We start from the raw sequence: 20,981 nt of genomic DNA on the forward strand, positions 1-20,981 counted from the left end.
AGAGAAAAAGAGGAAGACCCCCAATGAGATGGATTAGCCAAGTGGTAGCATCAATTGACAAAAGCGTGGCAACAGTAGTGAGGTTGGCCCAGTATCGGGCAGTGTTTCATTCTGCTGTGCATAGGGTCACTATGAGTAGGTGCTGACTTGATGGTACCTAACAACAACAAACATATTTCTATTGACAGCACAGATAGAGAGCATCTCCATCACTTCAGAAGTTCTACTAAACAGCACTGTGAAGGAGTGAACAATACTTGCTGGTACTTAAGCCTAATATTAGCGTCCTGGTATGTCTCTGTAGGATAAACACTGGACTATTAAGTACAAGGAACTCTGGTAGCGTAGTGGTAACGAATCGGGCTGCGAACCACAAGGTCAGCAGTTCGAAACTACCAGATGCTCCGTGGGAGAAAGATGAAGCTTTCTGTTCCCGTGAAGACTTACAGCCTTGGAAACCTGGTACAAGGTCGCCATGAGTTGGAACTGACTGCACGGCACATAATCACCACTACCATTAACTACAAGGCCAATGGTTCAAACCACGAGCTGCTCCTTGGAAACCTTATACAGAATCATTATGAGTCAGAACTGACTCGACAGCACAACAAGCCTAATATAAAAAATCAGAGGAAAGCCATGTTGAAAATGGAGAATCCAAATAGCTGTGGTCCCTGGGTGGTGCCAACAGTTTATGTTCAGCTACTAACCAAAAGGTTAGCAGTTTGAATCCACCCAGCATCTCCAAAGAAGCCCTGGTTATCTTATTTCTGTACAATTACAGCCACCACAAACCCTATGGACCAAAAGGGCAACATTGACCTAAGGACACAGTTGAGAAGGGATGGGAGGAGGGTGGAATGGAAATAAAAACCACAGAAGGAAGTGGGAAAACTGTTGTTGCATGGAAGGGATTGCAATCATTGAGATGAAACAAAGTGTAGGATTTATTGAATGTAAAAACTGATGATCTTGTCTACAAACCTTCACTCAACTCACAATAAAAAGTTTTAAAAAAGAAAAAGAAACAGAAAGCCAATGGAACGCAGTTCTGCTCTGACACATGTGGGGTCGCCTTGATTGGAATCAACCCCACAGCCATGGGTACAGGCTCAATTTGCCCAGGCCCAGGGCTGGAGAGAGAGCCAAGATCCTCCTTAGCAGATCTTTTTCCTTTGCTGAATTCTGGCTCCAGTCTCCTCAGAGGGCTGGGCTGGTACTTTTTCCTGTCACTCATTTGTTTCATAAATAGTTATTGCTTACCTGCTTCTCATGCAGAGCATTCAGCAAAGAATAGGGTACTGTTTTAGAGAAGGTATATGTTTACACTATTAAAGTGCTTTGAGGATGTGATGTCCAACCTAATGCCTGAAAAATTAGTAGTGTGTGTGGGTGGGCATGGGAGGAAAAAGGGGCAGGCAAAGGAAAAAGTTTTCCAGAGAAAGGGAATGGCATGTGCAAACCAATATGCTGATAGTATGTTCTAGTATATAGAACTACAGTAGAGAGATGACACTGAAGTGGTGGGCAAGAGCTCACTCCTGAAGGGATCTGAAGTCTGAGACAGTGGGAGGCAAGGAAGGTACATCTTAGGTTCCCTGTCGATACCTAGCATTCCCAAGTCCATTTAATCCTAGAAGTTAGCTGAGCAGGTAGTGGCTGGCAGGAGGAGGCCAGTCTTTGCCCACTTGGCTACTGCGTGGTAGACCAAGAAGAGTTCTTTGTGATCATCAAAATCACAGCTGCATATTCGACTGATGCGATCTAATTTCATCCTCACTAAAAGTCCTGGCGTGACACTGTGGGTTAATGCACAGAACTGCAATGTCGGTTTGAACCGCAAGAGCAGCAGATCAAGCTCACCAACTGTTCTTCGGAAACCCTATACCTGATTGCTACAGGTCAGAACCAAGTCGATGGCACTAAACATAATATAACATAACATAAAATTCTACAGGAATCCTGGTGTGGTGTTGTAGGATAAGTACTCGACCATAAGGTCAGTTTGAACCACAAGGTTGGTGGTTCAAACTCACCAGCCGCTCCTTGATCACTATGAGTTGGGAACAACTTGAAGGCACTTAACAAAAACAATAAAATTCTGTAAGGTAGGCCCTTTTTTTGAAAATGAGAAAACTAGCACTCCTAAGTGGTGGTGAAGCTGGGATTCAAGTCCATGCTTGGCCAACCAAGTCCAAGGCGGGAGTTCTTGACCCCATCACTTTCCACTCCAGCCTACTCTCAGGATGCTTTTCCATACACATCTCACACTTTTGTCATATTAAACTGCTTGCTGTTTCCTGACCTTGTTCTTTCCTAGCTCTCTGCTTTTCACATGCTGTTCTTTCTACCAGGCCTATTTCCCCCCACCCTGATAAGGTCTAGCTCACCCTCAATATGCAGCTGAGCAGTCCCCTCTTCAGGTAGGCCTATTTTGGATGGCTCAGGTTTGGTTACATCCTTATCCTTCTTCTAACCTCAACCTCTTAGGATGCCACTCATCACTGGTGGGCTGTCTGCTTTTCCAAATCCTGAGGGTACCAGTGTGTAACTAGGGCAACCCAAGGTCACAGGATAAAGCTGGAGCTTCCCATCCTATTCCATCACCTCCTGGATGCTAGATAGCTGTAAGCACCTTAAAATATCTTTTTAAAAATTAAAACAAACATAGAGATGCAATGTGAAAAGAATGAAAAATCTGCATGAATTTTACGGTAAAATATAGAGACTTCAAAGGTATTTTTAGGCTGACTGCTTTAAGCAAGCTCTCCCTGGGGGATGAAATCACCCGTCTTTGCTGATGGGCGACTTGCTGGAAAAGTCTGGGAAGCTCTGGTGTGCAGAAGGTAATGACTTATTTTTAATTTGTCTACTGCCCCAAGTTGGGAGCTCCCAAGGACAAGACTAGATCTGATTCAACTATACCAAAAGCGGATGACTTTAACAAACAGAAATTTATTTTTCAGTTTGTTGTTGTTAAGTGCCATTGAGTCGGTTCTGACCCATAGCGACCCTGTATTGGGCTTCCAAGGAGCAGTTTAGGAGGCTAGACATCTGAAATCAGAGCACAAGCTCTTGGAGAAGGCTTTCTGTGTATTGGCTCTGAGGGAAGGTCCTTGTCTCTTCAGCTTCTGCTTCTTGGTTCCTTGGAGAGCTCCATTTGGTTTGGAGATCTTACCCCATCTCTGCTTGTTTGCTTGTTGTTGTTAGAGCCGTCGAGTCGGTGCCGACCCATGGCGACCCTGTACAGGGTTTCCAAGGCTGTAAATCTTTAACAGGCGCAGAAAGGTTCATCTTTCAATCTCTTTTATATCTCAAAAGAGATTATCCTACACCAATCTTATCTTATTACCATAATAAGATATCCTACTCCCAAGTGGGATTATAACCACAGGCATAGAGGTTAGGATTTACAGCATTGGTTTGGGGGAACACAATGCAATTCATAAGAGATGACTTGCTGGAAACACCTAGGAAGCTCTAGCCCACAGAAGGTAATGATTTATTTATAACTATGTCTCCTGCACCAAGTTGGGAGCTCCCAAGGGCAGGACTAGATCTGATTCATCTGTGCGTCTCTGGTGCTCCAGCAGAGAACTGAGCACACAGCAGATGCCCTTTGAATAGTAATAATGATAATATCAGTAGCAGTAGTAGCTAACATCCGCAGTGTTCTAAGAGCTTGACATATATTAATTCAGTCCTCACAATAATAATTATTATTAACCTCTATTTTTCATATAAGAAAACTGAGGTACAGGTCAATTAAGTCTTAATTAAAGTTACACAACTAGTTAGTGGTATCACTGGGATATCAAGATCAACTCAATAGCATTAGCCCACACTCATGCTACATTGTCCCTAAATGAATGAATAAATGAATCTGTACTATGCTACATTGCCCCCAAATGAATGAATAAATGAATCTGTACGTCCTTAAGGTAATATGTAAAAAGTCTGAGTAACAACAACCAAGATGCACAGGCTCCAATGTTAAGTGAAAATGGCAGTAGTGAAATGCTACATGCCATTTGATTATAATTATGGATGCATAGGAAAAACACTGCATAGAACTATATATAAAGATTCACACAAATTTTCTATAATGATGTTATGTTACTTTTATAATGAAACTATCACTGTAATTCTGAATTAGAAAGTATGTCTTTATTAGGGGAAAAGGAAGTCTATGGGTATATAAGTTACCCTGTAATTCTTCAGTTTATTTACTTGTTTATTTTCATCTTACTTTCAAGCCTTCTGAACTGCATTGTTTCCACTGTCTCCTCTAGTCAGCATATAGTAGGTTTATTTTTTTTTTAATGCAATGAGAAAATCCTTTAAATAGGAAAGCTTTTCTCATTTATGTTTATTGACATCTGTTTGGTTTTAGTTCTGTCATTTCATTTTAAATAGCTTTGGTACTTTTTAAGTCATTTTATATATGATTTGGGTTTTCGTTGTTTGATTTATTTTTCTTCTTGAAAATTTGGAAAGTTACTCTTCTGTTTTGCAAGCTATCACTTACGCATTTACTATGGCCAGACACAGTGCTAGTAACTCTCTGTTATCTAATTTTAACTTTCCAATAAGCCTATAAAGAAGGTGCTATTATTATTCATTGTTATACCCATTTTGCAGAGATGAAATGGAAGCTTAGAGAGGCTAAGTTGCTTAATGTCACAAGGTCAATGAGTGATGGAGCCAGGATCATACCCAGGTTTGATGCCAAAGCTTATGCCATAACCATAGACCCTTCTTTCTCTCTTTTACCCCAACTTGATGCCTACATTGTCATTCCCTGGGATAGGGGTTGGGGTAGTCTGTTGGTATTCTCCCTGCTGCAGAATAAGGCTTTATGCAACCTCTTTGTACTAGGACCTGATCAATATTGAACCTTCACCTCCTCCCCAAAGCTCAAGTTCACCCAAGAGTGGTTCTGATGACCCTTAGGGAACCAACTTCCTGTCTAATCCCCTAACTCTCCCGTAACCCATGCAGTTCCCTTACCTAATCCCCTAACTCTCCCGTAGCCCCATGCAGTTCCCTTACCTGGCCACCTGGTTGATGACAGGAGCAAAGTAGGTGGGTCCGTAGAGCTGCACTGTGCGCAGACTCTGGAAGTAGCTCTCCAGCACACCCTCAATGCCTGCACAGTTGGGGTCTTCATCATTGTTATTCTGTCAGGGAAGATGCCCCGCCAGGCTGAGCCAGTGCAGGGGACACCCAGGCATACTCTGATCCCAGCTCACTCTTTCCTTTTCCCATCACCCCCTTTCAGGCTCCCCTCCAAACTCCAGCCCTGCTCCCTTCTTCTCATATTTTCCTGATCCCTTGCAAGTCCTTGACCCTTAGAAGAAATGTAAATAGAAGAAATTCATCCACTTGGGTGGGCCAGATGCCAGAGCAGAGAACAGGTTTATTTGGGACCATCCCATACCAGGGGGAATTGGTGGGAGATCCGACCCTCTGGAGGCAGCTTGGCCCCAAAACCATAGGCTGGAAAGAGCTTGTCACTGTCATAGTCCTGGATGATCTCTCCTACTGCCTTGAGGGCCATCGCATAGGCGCTGAGCTGGTAGGGACTCATGTAGTGCAGGGAGGTGGGCTGCAGGGGATTCCCTGTAGGAACACAGGAGTCCCATGGTTACCTGGTTCATCCATCTGCTCACCTGCCTATCTTGCATACATCCATCTACCTTTCCATTCATCTATCCATCTGCCCATCTACTCCATTATTTCACCTGTTCATCAATCTGTTCTTGTACTCATCTGCATCTGTCTACTTACCCATCCCTCTATAGCTATATGTAAATCTATCTATTTAAACATTCTCTTATTTAACTGTCTACTCATCGATCCATCCATCCACTTGTCCATTTTTATTCTTTTATGCATTTAACCAGCTATCCATCCACCCTTATCCATTCTATTCATGTAGTATCTCTCTGTTCTCAGATGGATCCATCCACTGTCCATTCCCCCATCTACTTACCCATTCTTTCACCAATTTAAATATTTGTCCATCTATCCACTGACCTACCTATCCATGTATCCATTGTCCAACCCACTATACTCACTCATTCATCTATACATTTACCCTGTTTATTCATCTATTCATTGTTCACCCATTTACCTGTCTTTCCTTTTACCTTCATTCACTCCTATCTATCCATTTATTCATTCACCTGTTGAGTCAGCTATCATTTCAACCTCCTTTTACCCATCTATTTTTCTATGCTCTCTGTCTACCCTCCCACCCAATCATCTGGCCACAACAGCCCCTCTTTTATCTGATAGAGATCTAGCCAATCCCTGATGTTTGGACTGTAACTCTTAGCCCACCCCGTTCCCCACTTCCTGCCTCACCATTGGAAGCTGTGAAGTCAATGGCTACTGTGAAGTTCAGTTGGGTCCTGTTAGGGAAGTAGATGGATTGACAGTGAGGGACTAAACCTTCACTCAATTCACAATCAAAAATTTTAAAAAAGTAAGAAAGAAAGAAATTGAGGGACTAATACTTTTAAAAGCAGTGTACATGCAAACCATCTAGAGATCTTATTAAAATGCAAATTCTTATTCAGAAGGTCTGGCATTTCTAACAAACTTCTAAGTGATACTGTTGCTTCTGGTCCATGGACCACACTTTGGGTAGTAGAGTTTTAAATGCTCACTGTATGCCAATTAGTATATGAGTAGTTTAATCTAACCCTCATGATAGCCCTGCAATTATATGAATGAATACCCCATTTTACAGAGGAGAAAACTGAGGCTCAGAGAAGCAGAGTGTTTTTCCAGGTCTGCTTGCCTTCCCTGAACCGAGTAGAATGTCCCCTACAGACTTGGTTAACTTTTCCTTCTGTGTTAGTCTCTCCCTGTTCCTTGGCCATAGCTTTTGTCTGGGACCACTGTTGAAGATCACTGGTTTGATATCTTTCTGGGGGAGTTGTGGGAGAGGACTAGAAGCTAGGAAGCCCCATAAATAGAACTATGAGTGACCATACTTTGCAGGTTACAGAGCATTTCATAGTTTACCAAGTGTTTAAAAGTTTACCTCCATGATCAGACTGGATGCTCACCCTTCATAATCAGAAATCTGAGGCTCGGAACTGGGAGTAACTCACTGCTGGGCTTTCAGCCCAGAGCTTGGCCTGTGACTCACCCGCCCTTAATGTAGTCGACAAAAGTGAATTCAGAGTCCACAGAGAAGGAGAGCAGCGTCACCTGTGGGACAGGAGAGGTATCCCTGGCACTTGGGAAAGGGTAGTGGGGTGGCAGAAGGGAGGGAGGCATTGCAGAACTTTGGCGAGAAGCTTGCAATTTCTTAAAGGGGCCAAAGGGGAAACTGTCAGAAACATATTTGGATTTTCAAAAGCATATCATATTGGGAAATGCAATTTAGGATTACTTTTATTCTGCAAAAGAGTACAAAGGAAAAAAAAAAGTATAAAGATCACACAATTTACACCAGGTGAATCAGAAACAAAACCAAAGAAACGCTTAAATAGTGCCACCTTGTGCCCAACAGTACTACTGTATCCAAGTAATCTATGCCCATCACCTTCCCCCCCCCATCCCCACCCCCCATACACATTTGCCAGCTATTTTCATGGGCATGGAGACAGAGGGTTTAAGGAGGGCCAGTACTCCAGGAGAACTCACAGTTCCCGAGTTGACATATTTCTTCTTCTTACACTTCTTCCGAGGGTTAAGGACCTAAAGGAGAAAGGTAACTGTGAAGGTGGGAACAGAGGAAGGGAGCTGCTGCCTATACACAGGGATGGGGGCCTGGGCAACCGAGGCAGGGCAGGGCTGGAGCACTCACCTCATACACGGTAAACTGGTTCTGGGCCTTGCTCAGCTCCCGGTAGCTGGTGGTGAACTCACCGATAAAATCATGGCTGCAATGAGGGCAGGGGTAGGTGAGCAGTAGCTGGAGCCAGCCCCAAGCCCAGCCTTTATTCCCCCTAACCCCAGCCCCTAATCCAGCTGTAAGGCACTAGAGCTGCAATCAGAAGAGGGGCCACACTAAGAGGAAAAAAAGGGAAGACAATACACCAGAGAGACAACAGGGAATCAGGTGTAGCCAAAGTCCTAGCACCTGGATAATGGGGAGAGTTAACATCCTTCTCACTGACTCCCAATGCAGCTCTGAGATTCCTATGAATGGACTACATATTAAAGGGACTGTTGAGCAAGCACAGGAGTAGGGACTATGTGGGGCAGCTCCACCTTCCATCCCGGTCCCAGTCGTATACATCAATCTTCACAGTTCTGAAATGCAAAAGAGAAACATACATATATGGGGTGTGTATGTATGATAAACTCCAGAGACCACCCAACACCAGCTTAGCCATACACAAGTCATCTTTCCATCCACCCATCTGTCCTTTCATCAATCTATTCAGTTTCCAATCTCTATTCATCCATCCCATCCATTCATTCATCAGTCCATGCATGCACCATCTACGATCACCACCACTATTACTACTACTATTACCATTAACACTCGTTTGCATAGAGTTGATTCCTACGTTAGCACTCCTACTTTCACCATTGTTGAGTCTTACTTAGAATCCAGGCATTATTCTCAGCACTTTAAACACACTGTCTTATTTAACCTTATAAAGTAAATATCATTTCGGGGTAAGAAAACTAAAGTTCAGAAAAAGAAAATAACTTGGCTAAGGTCCATAGCTAGTAAGTGATTGAGCTGAGATTTAAGCTTGGAGAGCCTGGTTCCAAATTCCTTGTTGTTAATTACTATATATAAGTCATACCATGTGTCCCTCTAGCTATGTGTCAGTTTATCCAACCATCCATCTAGCCAACCATTCATTCATTTAACCAAACATTTGCCAGTTCAGTTACTTTTTAATCTGTTTATCAACACATTAAACTAACTGAATACAGGCATTCACTTTCTCACTGATGTGCAAACATTCATGTATCCAAACAAAAACCCAGTCATCTGAAATGTGTTTGTCTTATCTTCCATTCATCTGCCTAGTCACTCATCTACTCATCTGTGTATGTGCCTATCCATCCGTCCACCCACTCACCTGTCCATCCATCTACATACTGTTCATTTGTTTGTTTATATGGTCAACTTATCCATATACTTTATACCTATGTAGCAGCTCATTCATCCAGTAACTCATCCATGCATTTACCAGCCATTCATCTGTCTACCCATCAATCTACAGATCATTCCACCTATCCATTATCTATGATTTCATTGACCTCTCTGCCCATCCATCCACTAAGCCTTCATATATCTATCCATCTACTCATCCACTTACCAATTCATCATCTGTCATCTTTCCATGCTTTAATCTACCCATTGGTCAACCTATCCATTTATCTGCTGTCCATTCATCCATTTCCTCCTTCATCTACCCACTAATCCTCTTATATACCTATCCACATATCCACTCATCAGTTCTTCAGTTCATCCATCCAATGGTCTATCTGTCCATCCATCCATGTTTCCTTCCTTCCATCCACCCATTCACATATGGATGTAAATGCCCATTCCCTTGTTTACTTTCTGTTTAATCCACTCATCTACATATCAATCTATCTATCCATTCATCCACCCATCCTCACTAGGGATAACCCACTTATCCATCTTTATGGCCATACATCTGTCTTCCCATGTACCCATCTATTTGCCTAGGACCCTGTCCTACTGAAAACCCTCCAACACTTTTGGATACTGCTGTCATCATTCTAGGACTCAGGAGTCCCATTCCTGTGCCTCTGTCCCCTTGCCACCACAGCTTATACAGAAGCAAACCTGTCATAGTCTCCATTGCACAGTGCCCTCACAGGGATGCTGAAGGGCTGCCACACAGGATTCAGTGTGTTTTTCACAACCTCTGTCTTGTGGCAGATGGTGAACCTGGACAGAAGAAAAAGAGGATTGGAGCCTGCCCTAGGGTAGAACTGAGCCCAGAAACAACCCGCTACTTTGGGAGACTCTGGGATTTTCTTACTTGTTAAATATATGTTTTGTGATGTCTTGAGTGAATTCTAAGCTCAGGTACTGGTGAAGACCAAGATGGTGCCCTTGACTTAGCCTAAGAGCTCTGATGGGCCCATGATCATGGTGTACAGGAAGAGGGATAGGTGACTCACGTGCCATCCTCATTGCTCCTGTAGAACACGAGGAAGGGGTCTGACTTCCCAAAGAAGTCCTTCTTGTCCAGCTTGTTAGCACACAGCTGCATAGTAGCAATGTCCTGGGAATGGATGAGTTCAGACTGCTGACATCCAAATTACCCTAGCCTTCAACCATCCCACTAAAGGGAATATGGGAAGAGAAGGGAACGTAGCCTCTTAGATCTAGCATGTGGCTCCTACTAACCCGACAGTTGCTAAGTTCTTCTGCGGTCAGCAAGATGGTCCCACATTTCTTGCCTGGTACACCCCTAGAAGTAGAAAAGTTCTTTTGGTAAGAGTGGTTAGGGAGGTCAACTAGGACTGGGTTGGTCAATATGAACTTTCTCTAGAGATTCAACTCATAATTTTGTGACAGTCCTCTCTGACTGTGTCCCCTTCTGTCTTGGCTAGCTCCTGGTGAGGAAGGGACTGATTTTTGACTGAGGACTGGTCTGTATTCCGGTAGAAAAGGGTTAGATAAATGTAAATTAATATCTCCTACTGGTAGTGAGGGTAAGACATGGAATTTAGAATCAGTGGACTCAGGGTGGATTTTGTGATGTCTAAACTGTGTGACCCTGAGAAAGTTTCTTCCCTCTTGTGGGTCTTAATTTTTCAAACATGAAATGGGAATCACACCCACCTCTCAAGATTGTGAGGATGTTTAAATTAATACATGGAAGGAAGAGCAATTTGCAAGCTTTACAGATATGAAGGTAGTTGTATTCCTCAAAGAAGGCCCTGGTATCTATTATATGCCCGCATACTACATAGGCTCAGAGAACATAGGTGTGAATTGGCCAAGGATACTGCCTTTAGGAGCTTCCAGGGAAAACTGGGCTGTTAAAGCCAACAGGGAGGGGAATTTCTATCTAGACCTAGAGGCTGCCTTGTTAGACTGTGTTTTAAAGACTTGTTGTGTTTTTCTAAGACTAAAGGAATGAGATTTAAAAAAAAAAAAAAAAGGGCAAGTCTTATTGTTTTCTTGACCCTAGAAAGGAGACTCCCATGGGCTTTCAAGGCAAATACAAGGACCCCCATCCCTCAATTTTCCTTGGGTCTCCAAGTAGTCAGGAACCTTTCTGATAGAGTCTGAGGGCTCTGATTCCCAGAAGGATCTAATGTGTGGCAGAGAGAAGGCTAGGTCAGGAAAGTATTAAACTCAATCCCTGTCTTTCACTTGCTGTGTGACCTTCCCTACCTTCGAAATGAGAATGTTCAACTATTTCTTTGATTCCTTCAATATCTGAAGCTGTGATTGAAAACAATAAAAGAGTGTTATGAGTGCAGGGATTGTTCACCTGAATATCTGGTACTAGCAAGTCGTTGATCCTACCCCAGTCTTCCTGTCCTCCTGCCTAATGTTCTCCCTCATTTCCTTACCCTGACTAAATTCCCTTCAATGATTTTAATAATCACTCATTTGTACCTTGCCTTTTCTCCCTGGCCCCTAACTCACTTAGACATGCTTGTTTGGCAGAACCACAGTCTGAGTGAAATCCAACTCTGCATAATCCATATTTACCCATAGGGCTGAACACACAAGAGAAAAACACAATCTTGCCAACTGGTTCCATTTAAAATCCATGACTAAAACCTCAAGAGGGTCCTGAATGCTGCCTGGTACTAGACATTCCTAGTCCATTTGCTCTCCAGCTCTGCTAGATGGTGGTTTTACCTCTTCTCTTTCCTTAAAACCCCACCACTTTCTCCCCTATCCTCACTTAGCAGATGACCTTGTATCCTACACTTCATTGAGAAAACAGAAGCAGCCAGAAGACAATTACACCGACTCTACCACATGCCTACTCTACCACCAACGTCTTCACACGCACACTCTGCTCTCTTCCCCATTGCTACAGATGAACAGTGCAGGTGTCTATCTGCCCCTCCATTGAACACCACATCCTACACCATCTTGTCTGTTCAAGGACCTCAGTCTAGCAACTTTCTCCTCTTTCACTTACGTCAAAATTTCAGATTCTACTGAGTCATTCTTATCCATATACAAATATAGTATAATTTTCTTTAAAATGACTTATTTCTCATATTAAAAAACAAAACAAGGACTTCTGGCAAGATGGCGGACTAGGCAAATGTACTATACGGACCCCCTATAGCAAAGATATGAGAGACAAAATAAAACAGACACAGAATGAAAATTCTGGCAGCCTGAACTTCAGAAGAAAGGTTAGAAAGACGGATGGAGTGCTTGCTGGGAAGAGCGGCTGAGCAGGGACAGCGAGAGAAGGAGACTGGCTGGCCAGATACATCTTGACCATCTTGTAAGCAGTTTTGGCAGTACACAGAGGTCTGGCAGAACAGATTTGCATGGGTGAAAGTAAAGGTGTGATTTCTTCTTTTTCCCCACATGGCCCTGGTAGCCAGAAGTTTAGCCAGCTCCCACCCTCATCTACCCCCAGCAGACTCTGCTCCCTGGGAGTTTGGAGCCTCGTGATTGGGAGCCACACCAGCATGAAGTGGGGGCTGGCTGCGCCGCTTTGGTTTGCTTCTTTGGTGCTTGGACTCAGGTGGGCTCAGCTCCAGACCTACAAAGTCCACAGAGCCACCAGACCAGCATCTAACCAGTCGTCCTGCCCCTAGCTTCCCTGTGGTCCTAAAATTAGCTCCAGCTGAAATTAGCTCTAGCAAGGACCCCACGAACTACTTCTAGATTGAGTGCTCTGAACATAGATAATACCCTGGCCAACAGGAACTTCATCTAGGGCCAGGAGCTCTGCTGTCACTTCCCTTCCACAACCACCTACCTCATGAGCATCTTGAATTTCAGAAGCCCCCAAGAGACTTCTCCCCTCTGGATCCCCAAACTGCACTGTTTGTTTTGTTGGACAAATGTGACAACCCCACAATGCCCTGGAGACAGCAGACAATTTTAGCTCAAGAAACAAGAGAGAATGGCTCAAACAATGACCAAGATGTAGAACCAGAAGACATTTCTGAGGAAGAAAAGGTAATAGAACTAATTGAAAAAGAATGATAATTAGGTACATTCAAAGGATCAATGGAAAGATTGAAGAAAACTAGGAGAACATAATAAAAACTGTAAGAATTCAGAAAAACACTACAAAAACAAACAGACAAAACAAATGCAAATTTTGAAACAATACAAAACCTACAATTAGAAATCCAGAAGATTAATACAAATATCTCAGAAAATGGCAATACATTGAAAGGGCAAAGGAGTAGATATGAAACAACAGAAGTCTGAATTAGTGAGCTTGAAAAACAAACCAGAAAAAAAAAATGAAAAAAAATCCAAAGAAAGTCTAAGAGCTACATTGGGACACCAAGAAGAGGAACAACTTATGGGTAGTTGAATTCCAGAACAAAAAGAGATAAACACAGAGAAAACTGTCAGAGTTGTTGGGAAAAAAACTTCCCTAACTTCATGAAAGATACAAAGATAAGCATACAAGAAGCCGAAGGAACCTCCAACAGAATAGATCCACATCACCAAGACATATCATAATCAAACTTTCTAAAATCAAAGACAAGGAAAGAATCCCAAGAGCAGTTCAGAAAAAACAAAAAGTCACCTACAAAGAGAACCAATAAGACTAAGCTTTGATTCCTCTGCAGAAACCTCTCAGGCAAAAAGGCAATGGAATGATATACACAAAACTCTGAAAGAAAAATATTGCCAACTAAGAATCATATACCCAGCAAAGTTGCCCCTCAAATACAATGATGAAATTAGGATATTTCCTCATAAACAGAAATTAAAGGAATATGTAATGACCAGACTAACTTTACAACAAATACTAAATCAACAACCTGATGCATGACACCACCACCCACACCTCAATCCAGACACACAAGTAAAACAAAACTACAAGACTGAATATAGAGAAGCAGAGATATCAATGTACAATGAAATCAACTATAAAGCAAAAACAGGAAATTGTAGATACAGAACTTCCAAATAGAAAGGAAGCCAAGTCAAGTTCACGATTTAAGCAGGGAAAAAATTAATAAATTACAGGGTAACCTCAAAGAAAAATAACACACCTGCACATAAAAATAAAAAAAAGGAAACACAAAAAGATTTTGTAAACATTAACCCAACAGAAATTAAAATGACAAGAAAATCCACAAACAAAATGAACTCAGCACAGAAAATTATGTGGAACAAAGAATCCAGCAGCACCACAAAAAGGCACACAGAAAAACAACAATCAATTCATACTTAGCGATAATTAGACTGAATATGGTGGTGGTGGTGGTGGTTATGTGCTGTGGAGTCAGTTCCGACTCATAGCAACACTGTACAGGATTTCCGAGGCTGTAAATCTTTATGGGAGCAGAAAGCCTCATCTTTCTCCCGTGGAACAGCTGATATAAATAGATTAAATGTACCAGTCAAGAGACATAAAGAACTGAATGGATAAGAAAACAGGATCCTTCAATATGCTGTCTCCAAGAGACATAAGAAAGAGGTAGACAGACTAAATGCCCATCAACAAAAGAATGTTTAAACAAAGTTTGGTACAATCACACAGTGGGATACTTTAAATGTTGAAGAATGATGATGAATCTGTGAAATACCTCACAATATGGTTGAACCTGGAGGATATTATGCTGAGTGAAGTGGTTAAACCTAGAGGACATTATGCTGAGTGAAATCAGTGAATCACAAAAGGACATTATATGAAACCAATGTTGCAAAAGGTTTTCTTGATAAAGGAAACAATCTACGATCATTGGGTGGGGGGCAGAGGTTGAACGGAAAAACTATTCATGGGCTAGAGGGTAGACACATGTTAACATGGATGACAGTGTAGGCTATATACAACAAAAAGGGAGTTTAGCAGAGGAAAGATGAAGGTAGTGGGAGACACAGGGAGGAATGCAATAATTAAAGTGAATAGAGGTCAATGCTGTTTAACTGTTGGTTGTTGTTTTTATTAAGTGCTGTCAAATGGGTTTTGACTCATAATGACCCTGTATAGGATTTCCAAAGAGCGGCTGGTGGGTTTGAACTTGTGGTTCAAACCGACCTTGTGGTCCTGTGCTTTATCCTACAGTGCCACACCAGGACTACTGGTACATGGAGGGGATTGCAACCACGTCGTGAAGCAGGCTGTATGGTTTGTAAAACTGATGATCTGCTCTGTAAACCTTCACTCAATTCACAATGACAAGTTGGGGGTGGGGGGGAACAAAAGTGGTTCTGGAAACTGGAAACTGGAAACATCAACAACAAAACTATTTTTAACCTTACTTCCCCCTCTAGTTACCACTCTATGTTTCTTCTCCTTGCAGAAAAATTTCCTGACTCCAATTCCTCTCCTATGCTCTTCTAAACTTCCACCCCATCTCTCTTTCAAAGCTATGCTTACCAGAGCTACCTATATCCTCCACCATGTGGACCCCATGGTCAGTTCTCAGTCTTCACTCTCCTTGACCTGGTTGGTCACTCTCTTCTTCTTGACAGACTTTTATTACTTTGCTTCTGGGACATCAGCATCTTCTCTTGGTCCTACTCTATTTCTTTAATTGTTCCTTATCAGTCTCTTTTTCTAGTTCTTTCTCTTAAAGTGTCTCAGTCTTTTTGGTCTTCTGTCTTCACCATCTCTATTCACTCCTTCGCAGAGCACCCAAGATTCATGCATCCTACAGTGATTTCCAAGTTGTTTGACATTTTCATTTGGATTTCTAATAACCAACTGGGAGCAGATGGCCTCATCTTTTGTCCATGGAGTGGCTGGTGGATTTGAACCACCAATCTTATCCCAATGCTTATCCCACTATACCACCAGGGAAAGGCATGAAATGCAATAGGTCAGAACTGAAGTCCTGATTGAAACCCGTTCTCCCCAACCTACTCCTCCTTTAGCTCTTTACTATCTCAGTTGATGGCAACTCCATTCTTCCACACACCTTGACAGCTTCCTTAACTTCTCTCTTCCTCTCACATCCATATTCAGTCTGCTAGCAAATCTGTGGGCTTCACTTTCAAAATATATCTAATATCTAACAATATATCCCTACCCTGGTCCAAGTCATTAAGATCCCTCACCTGGATTACTGATTACTGGCTTCTAATTGGCTCTCTGCATCTACCTTTGTGACTCAAGGTTTATTGATAGCAGGCAGCATAATCCTTTGAAAGTATAAATCAGATGACATCACTCTTCTACTCTGAACACTCCAAAGGCTCCCATCTCATTTCAGAGCAAAAGTTAAAGTCCTTAAAGAGGCCTACCTGTGTCCCTGGTTAACTATCCAGCCTCCCTTCCCCCTATTCTTCCCTTTGCTCACTGGGCTTCAGTCACCATGGCCTCCTCACTGTCTTTGAAGGCACCACGCTTTTTGAACTGGTTGTTTCCTCTGCCTGGAACATACTTCCTCCAGTTATCTGCATAGTCCACTCCCTCACTCTCTTCAGGTTGTTGCTCAGAAGTGACCTACCTCTATTTCTACTTGACCCTTTTATGTGGCACTTCCAGTCCCTTTTATGTGGCTCCACAGTGTCCTTTCTCTCATAGCACTTAATATATTATGTAATTAAAAAAAAATACATTATGTAATTTACTTGTCTATTTTGTATTGTCTCTTTGAGGGCAGAAACCTTTGTTTTGTTCACCACTGCAACCCAGTCCCTTGAACAGTGGATGGCAATAAAGAGTCTCGCCCAGTAGTATTCACTAAATGGATGAGTCCCTGGTGTCTAGCACAGGTCGTGACAAACAGAACATGTTAATTAGTATTTAGTAAGTGGATTTCCTGAGGATATGATTTAGGCAGAGAAAGTTTCCCGGAGGAGAGGGCTTGAAAATGGACCTTAAAAGTAGAGCCAGACATAGAAAAAGAGTGAGGAGAGAAGGCATATCAAATTTGAGTGATTTGGGCAGACAGTTCTGTAGACTGGTCTTTCTCACTAGCGTGATGGGTAGCAGCTAAGGCCTCTGACCAGCGGAAATCCTAGCCTCCAAGGCTAGTAGTGTCCTTGGGAGTGAGAATTTGGAGGCGCCCACTCCTTCCCCACACCCTTTTCCATTTGGCTCACGTGAGGGGTCTCTCCACGCGGCTGCCCTGGCCTCCGATCACCTCTCCTAGGGCCAGAAATGTTTGTCCCAGGAAGTCCTGCTCAGAGACGAAGAGTCAGACAGACCAGGAGGGGCGGTGCTGTACACCGTCAGGGCGTTCCGTACTCCCCTTCTTGGTCCCACTATCATCAGTCCGGGGCCCACACCCGCAAAGTCCAGTCCGATTCAGACTCACCTTCTGAGGGTCCCAGCCGCAGCCGAGGAAGGAAGCAGCACAGTGAGGAAGGGGTGCAGGGGGAACCTAAGCAGGGGCTGGAGTGGAGGCCAGGGGAGGGTGGGTTTGGGGTCCGGAAGAAGATGGAGTTAGGATGGATCACGCGGTAGGTGGGATTCTTAGGAGGGCCGTTTAACACATTTAAGCACCTCCAGTGTGCCTAGCCAACTCCAAGGGGACGCTCACTTACCGGTTTGGAGATATTGGTTTTGGAGTCGACGTTGTACCTGGAAAGAGAGTGGAGCTTGCTGGGTTTAGGGTGGGAGTCGGGCTGGGTAGGAGAGGCTAGAAAGGGGTAGGGCTCTGAGTCCAGGTTAAAATTGTGGATGGAGTGAGGGAAGGCCACAGTCCGGAACTTCAACCTAAATCTCATTTGGGGAAGGGGGCAGGATCGGAGAGAGTGTGGATTCAGGCAAAGGCCCAGTCAGAAGCAGTGCTGGGGGTGGGGCAATATCGGGGAAGGGGCCATATGCAGACGGAGGTCAAGTTAAATTAGGGAGCTGATTTGTGGACAAAGCCAGGGCTAGGGAGTGAACAGGCTAGGGAGTGACCTGATCTAAGGTTTGGGGGCAAGGATAAAACAAGTGGAACCATTCTGAGTTGAACAGAGCTGGGTCTGGGGAAGGAGACGGGATCGAGGCGAGGCAGGGGCGGGGCCCAGGCAAAATTCCGGGAGGATCCAGGTCAGGGGCCGGGCCAAGCCAGTGTTCTGGGCGGAGCCTCACGCGTCGAAGCGTAGGTTTTGCTTCTCTTCAAAGAAATAGTCGAGGACGAATTTGCGCACGAAGTCTGGGTTCAGTGTGTTGTCGATCACCTCTGTCCGTCCGAACTGGGCGGGGAGGTGGAGGGTCAGCAATGGGCCTGCAGGGAGCAGGTGGTTCCGGGGGCGGTCCTGGGCTGGGCAGGGACTCGGACTCACCTCCCGCCACTCCTGGCTGGCTCGGCTCTGCGTGTAAAGCACCACCACTGCGGCGGGGTTGGGAAGGACGTTAGGTCGCCTCGCACCCCTTTCTTGTTCCCCCGCCCCTCAGCCGCGCCGGGACCCCAAGTTCCCCCTCCCGGTTCTGGGGCCGCCTACTCGGGTCGGACTTGGAGAAGGTGTCGAGGTCCAGCAGGTTCCTAGAAAAAGCGAGACAGACGGATACAGACAGGGTGGGTTACTCTTGAGTCGGGCGGAAGTATGGGGCTCAAGTCATGCCATCCCATCGCTGTATTCCTCTCCCACACCTCCACCCCTTGTCGCTGCCCTTCGCCGGGGGTCTACGCTGTCAGAGCCCAGACCAGCGCTGGGAATTTCAGCCCAGAACCAGGTCTTCGTGTCTCTGCGGACGGGATACGTCCGTGCTCACACTGTCTGCAAGGGCCCATGAAAGCGGGGTCTCCCCAGAACTTTGTCTTCCCAGGCCCAGCTCTTCTAGAATCCCCACGGCCCACCCCTTGAGTCCTCAGGCTCAACCCTCTTTTTCGGGGTGGGGTTTGTCCAAGGAGCCTCCTTCCGCGACCCTGCCAACGGTTGCTGAGTCCTCGGTCGTGATTTTTCTGGTCTCAGATGCCTCCTCCCGGGCTGCAGCCCAGGTCTGTGCCGAGCCCCGGAGCCGACTGGGGCCGGGCAGTGCCTAAACCCTCCCCGGCGCGGCCCGCTCACCGACAGGAGACGGTAATTTCAATTTTGGTGGCCGGGACGCTGCGCTCGGAGATTCCGCTGAGAGACATGGCTGGTCCCGGGGCTGCAAGAGTGGGGCCGCCGGGCTAGGGGCAGCGGCTGCGGGGCTGGCCCATGTGCCGCGGCGGTAGCGGCGACTGAGCTCCCTCCAGCCCTGCGTGCGTTCCCGCCGCTCAGGCCAAGTGTGGCCACCAGCAGCATTGGCTCCAGATGGCAGCATAGCCCCGCCCGGCCCTGCGGGCGGCCCCCGCCCCATTGGAGCCGCATCCAGCAGATCGGGAACCTTACCTAGACCCCACCCCCCCACCCCAGTCCACACTTGGGAGAGTCCGTCCCTCACAACTCTCCTGGGTGAAGCCCTAAGCACTAGAACTGTCCGCTGTGCTGAAGCATTTAGTGAGCCTTTGTGTAGGGGTCGCCTTTCCCTGAGTTGTCCCCTCAACAGTCTCCTCCCACCAGCTTAGGTCTTTGATTAGGAAGTTACATCTGTTTTTATTAGCTGTGTGACCTTGGCAAGTTATTCAACATCTCTGTAGCTCTGTCTCCTCTTTGTAAAAAGATCTTTACTGCTGTGTAAAATTATGAGAGTCCATGGAAAAAGCTCGGCACAGGCGATGTTTGTTGTTTTCAAGTCAGTTTGGACTCATGGTGGGCGGTGACCCCATGTGTTCCAGAGAACTGTGTTCCACAGGGTTTCCTTGGCCTCAATCTTTACAGAAGCAGTTAGCCACGTCTTTTGTTGTTATTGGTTAAGTATCGTGGAACCAATCTGACTGAGTGACCCTGCACAGGGTTTCCGAGGCTGTAAATCTTTACCGGAGCAGAAAGTGTTATCTTTCTCCTGTGGAACCACTGGCAGTTTCGAACTGCTGGCCTTGAGGTTGGCAGCCCGACTCTTTAATCACTATGCTACCAAAGCTCCTTAGCCAGGTCTTTTGATTAGTTATGTGCCATGGAGTGGATTCCGGTTCATAGTGACCCTGTACAGGGTACAGGGTTTCTGAGGCTGTAAATATGAGTAGAAAGCCTCATCTTTCTCGGGCGGAACAGCTGGTAGTTTCAAAATGCTAACCTTGAGGTTCGCAGCCCAATTCATAACCACTAGAACTTTTAGTGAATGGTAAATGCTCTATGTGGCGCTGTGGGTAAATGCGCCAGACTGCAAAGCCGTTTGAACTGCAAGGTCCACAGTTCAAGCTCATCAGCTGCTCCTCGGAAACCCTATACAGGGTCGCTATGGGTCAGAATCAACTCAACAGCACTTAAAAAATGCTTAATAAACATTCACTGGTGTGATTTGTGTCTTCTGGTCATTCATACTGACAGCTTCTCTTGTGACAAGAACTCAGTATATAGTGGCTGTTATACTCATCTAGCACTGTTGTGTTTAGAACCTTCAAGATTTCAAGCTGTTTGATGCCGATGCACTATGATGTCACACTATGTGTACACACATTCTCCAAGAGCTGTTGCCAAAGCCTAGAAACCTGTCCCTCCCCCATAGGCAGGGCTCTGCAGGCCACCTGGTCCTGGACTGTGCTGTCTGCAGAACTTGTTAAGAATGAAGACCCCACTTGCCAAAGATTCCAGAATTCTCAAGCAGCCCTGGGCTTCTGCACAGGTAACAGGTTCCCAAAAGCCTGGGATACCTCAGACCTGGGGTCTGTTCCCTCTCAGCCTTGTGAGGACATGCCCCCAACTCACTGAGGGTGCAATTGTGGCACCGCAGTTAAAAGGCACACTTAAAATCTCCCTGCTTCATCTCTTCTTCCCAGTCCAAGGAGGACATGGAAAGTCTCCCACATGACTGCATACAGAAACCAAATGAGGCAAGAGAGTAGCCATTCAAAAAGACATTTTATTGTGATTT

The 20,981-nt window shown here is 44.9% G+C and overlaps 1 protein-coding gene across 1 annotated transcript in view; it reads right to left on the minus strand.

The window, feature by feature from the left end:
* Nucleotides 1-19,304, minus strand: part of CPNE9 (copine family member IX) — a 25,472-nt gene extending 6,168 nt beyond the window's left edge. Inside the window, exons 1-16 of the mRNA XM_006859167.1 lie at nt 19,094-19,304; nt 18,527-18,567; nt 18,368-18,414; nt 18,174-18,277; nt 17,639-17,675; nt 17,195-17,274; nt 10,370-10,433; nt 10,141-10,244; nt 9,800-9,904; nt 8,233-8,274; nt 7,826-7,901; nt 7,663-7,716; nt 7,163-7,224; nt 6,370-6,416; nt 5,441-5,622; nt 5,053-5,180 (exon numbers count right to left, since the gene is read on the minus strand). Of these exons, the coding sequence (XP_006859229.1) occupies nt 5,053-5,180; nt 5,441-5,622; nt 6,370-6,416; nt 7,163-7,224; nt 7,663-7,716; nt 7,826-7,901; nt 8,233-8,274; nt 9,800-9,904; nt 10,141-10,244; nt 10,370-10,433; nt 17,195-17,274; nt 17,639-17,675; nt 18,174-18,277; nt 18,368-18,414; nt 18,527-18,567; nt 19,094-19,161 (1,241 nt within the window). The 5' untranslated portion in view covers nt 19,162-19,304. The remainder of the gene's footprint in view (nt 1-5,052; nt 5,181-5,440; nt 5,623-6,369; nt 6,417-7,162; nt 7,225-7,662; nt 7,717-7,825; nt 7,902-8,232; nt 8,275-9,799; nt 9,905-10,140; nt 10,245-10,369; nt 10,434-17,194; nt 17,275-17,638; nt 17,676-18,173; nt 18,278-18,367; nt 18,415-18,526; nt 18,568-19,093) is intronic.
* Nucleotides 19,305-20,981: the final 1,677 nt, after the last annotated feature.

The sequence above is a fragment of the Chrysochloris asiatica genome, unplaced genomic scaffold (assembly GCF_000296735.1).
Source record: "Chrysochloris asiatica unplaced genomic scaffold, ChrAsi1.0 scaffold00030, whole genome shotgun sequence".
Taxonomy (NCBI): domain Eukaryota; kingdom Metazoa; phylum Chordata; class Mammalia; order Afrosoricida; family Chrysochloridae; genus Chrysochloris; species Chrysochloris asiatica.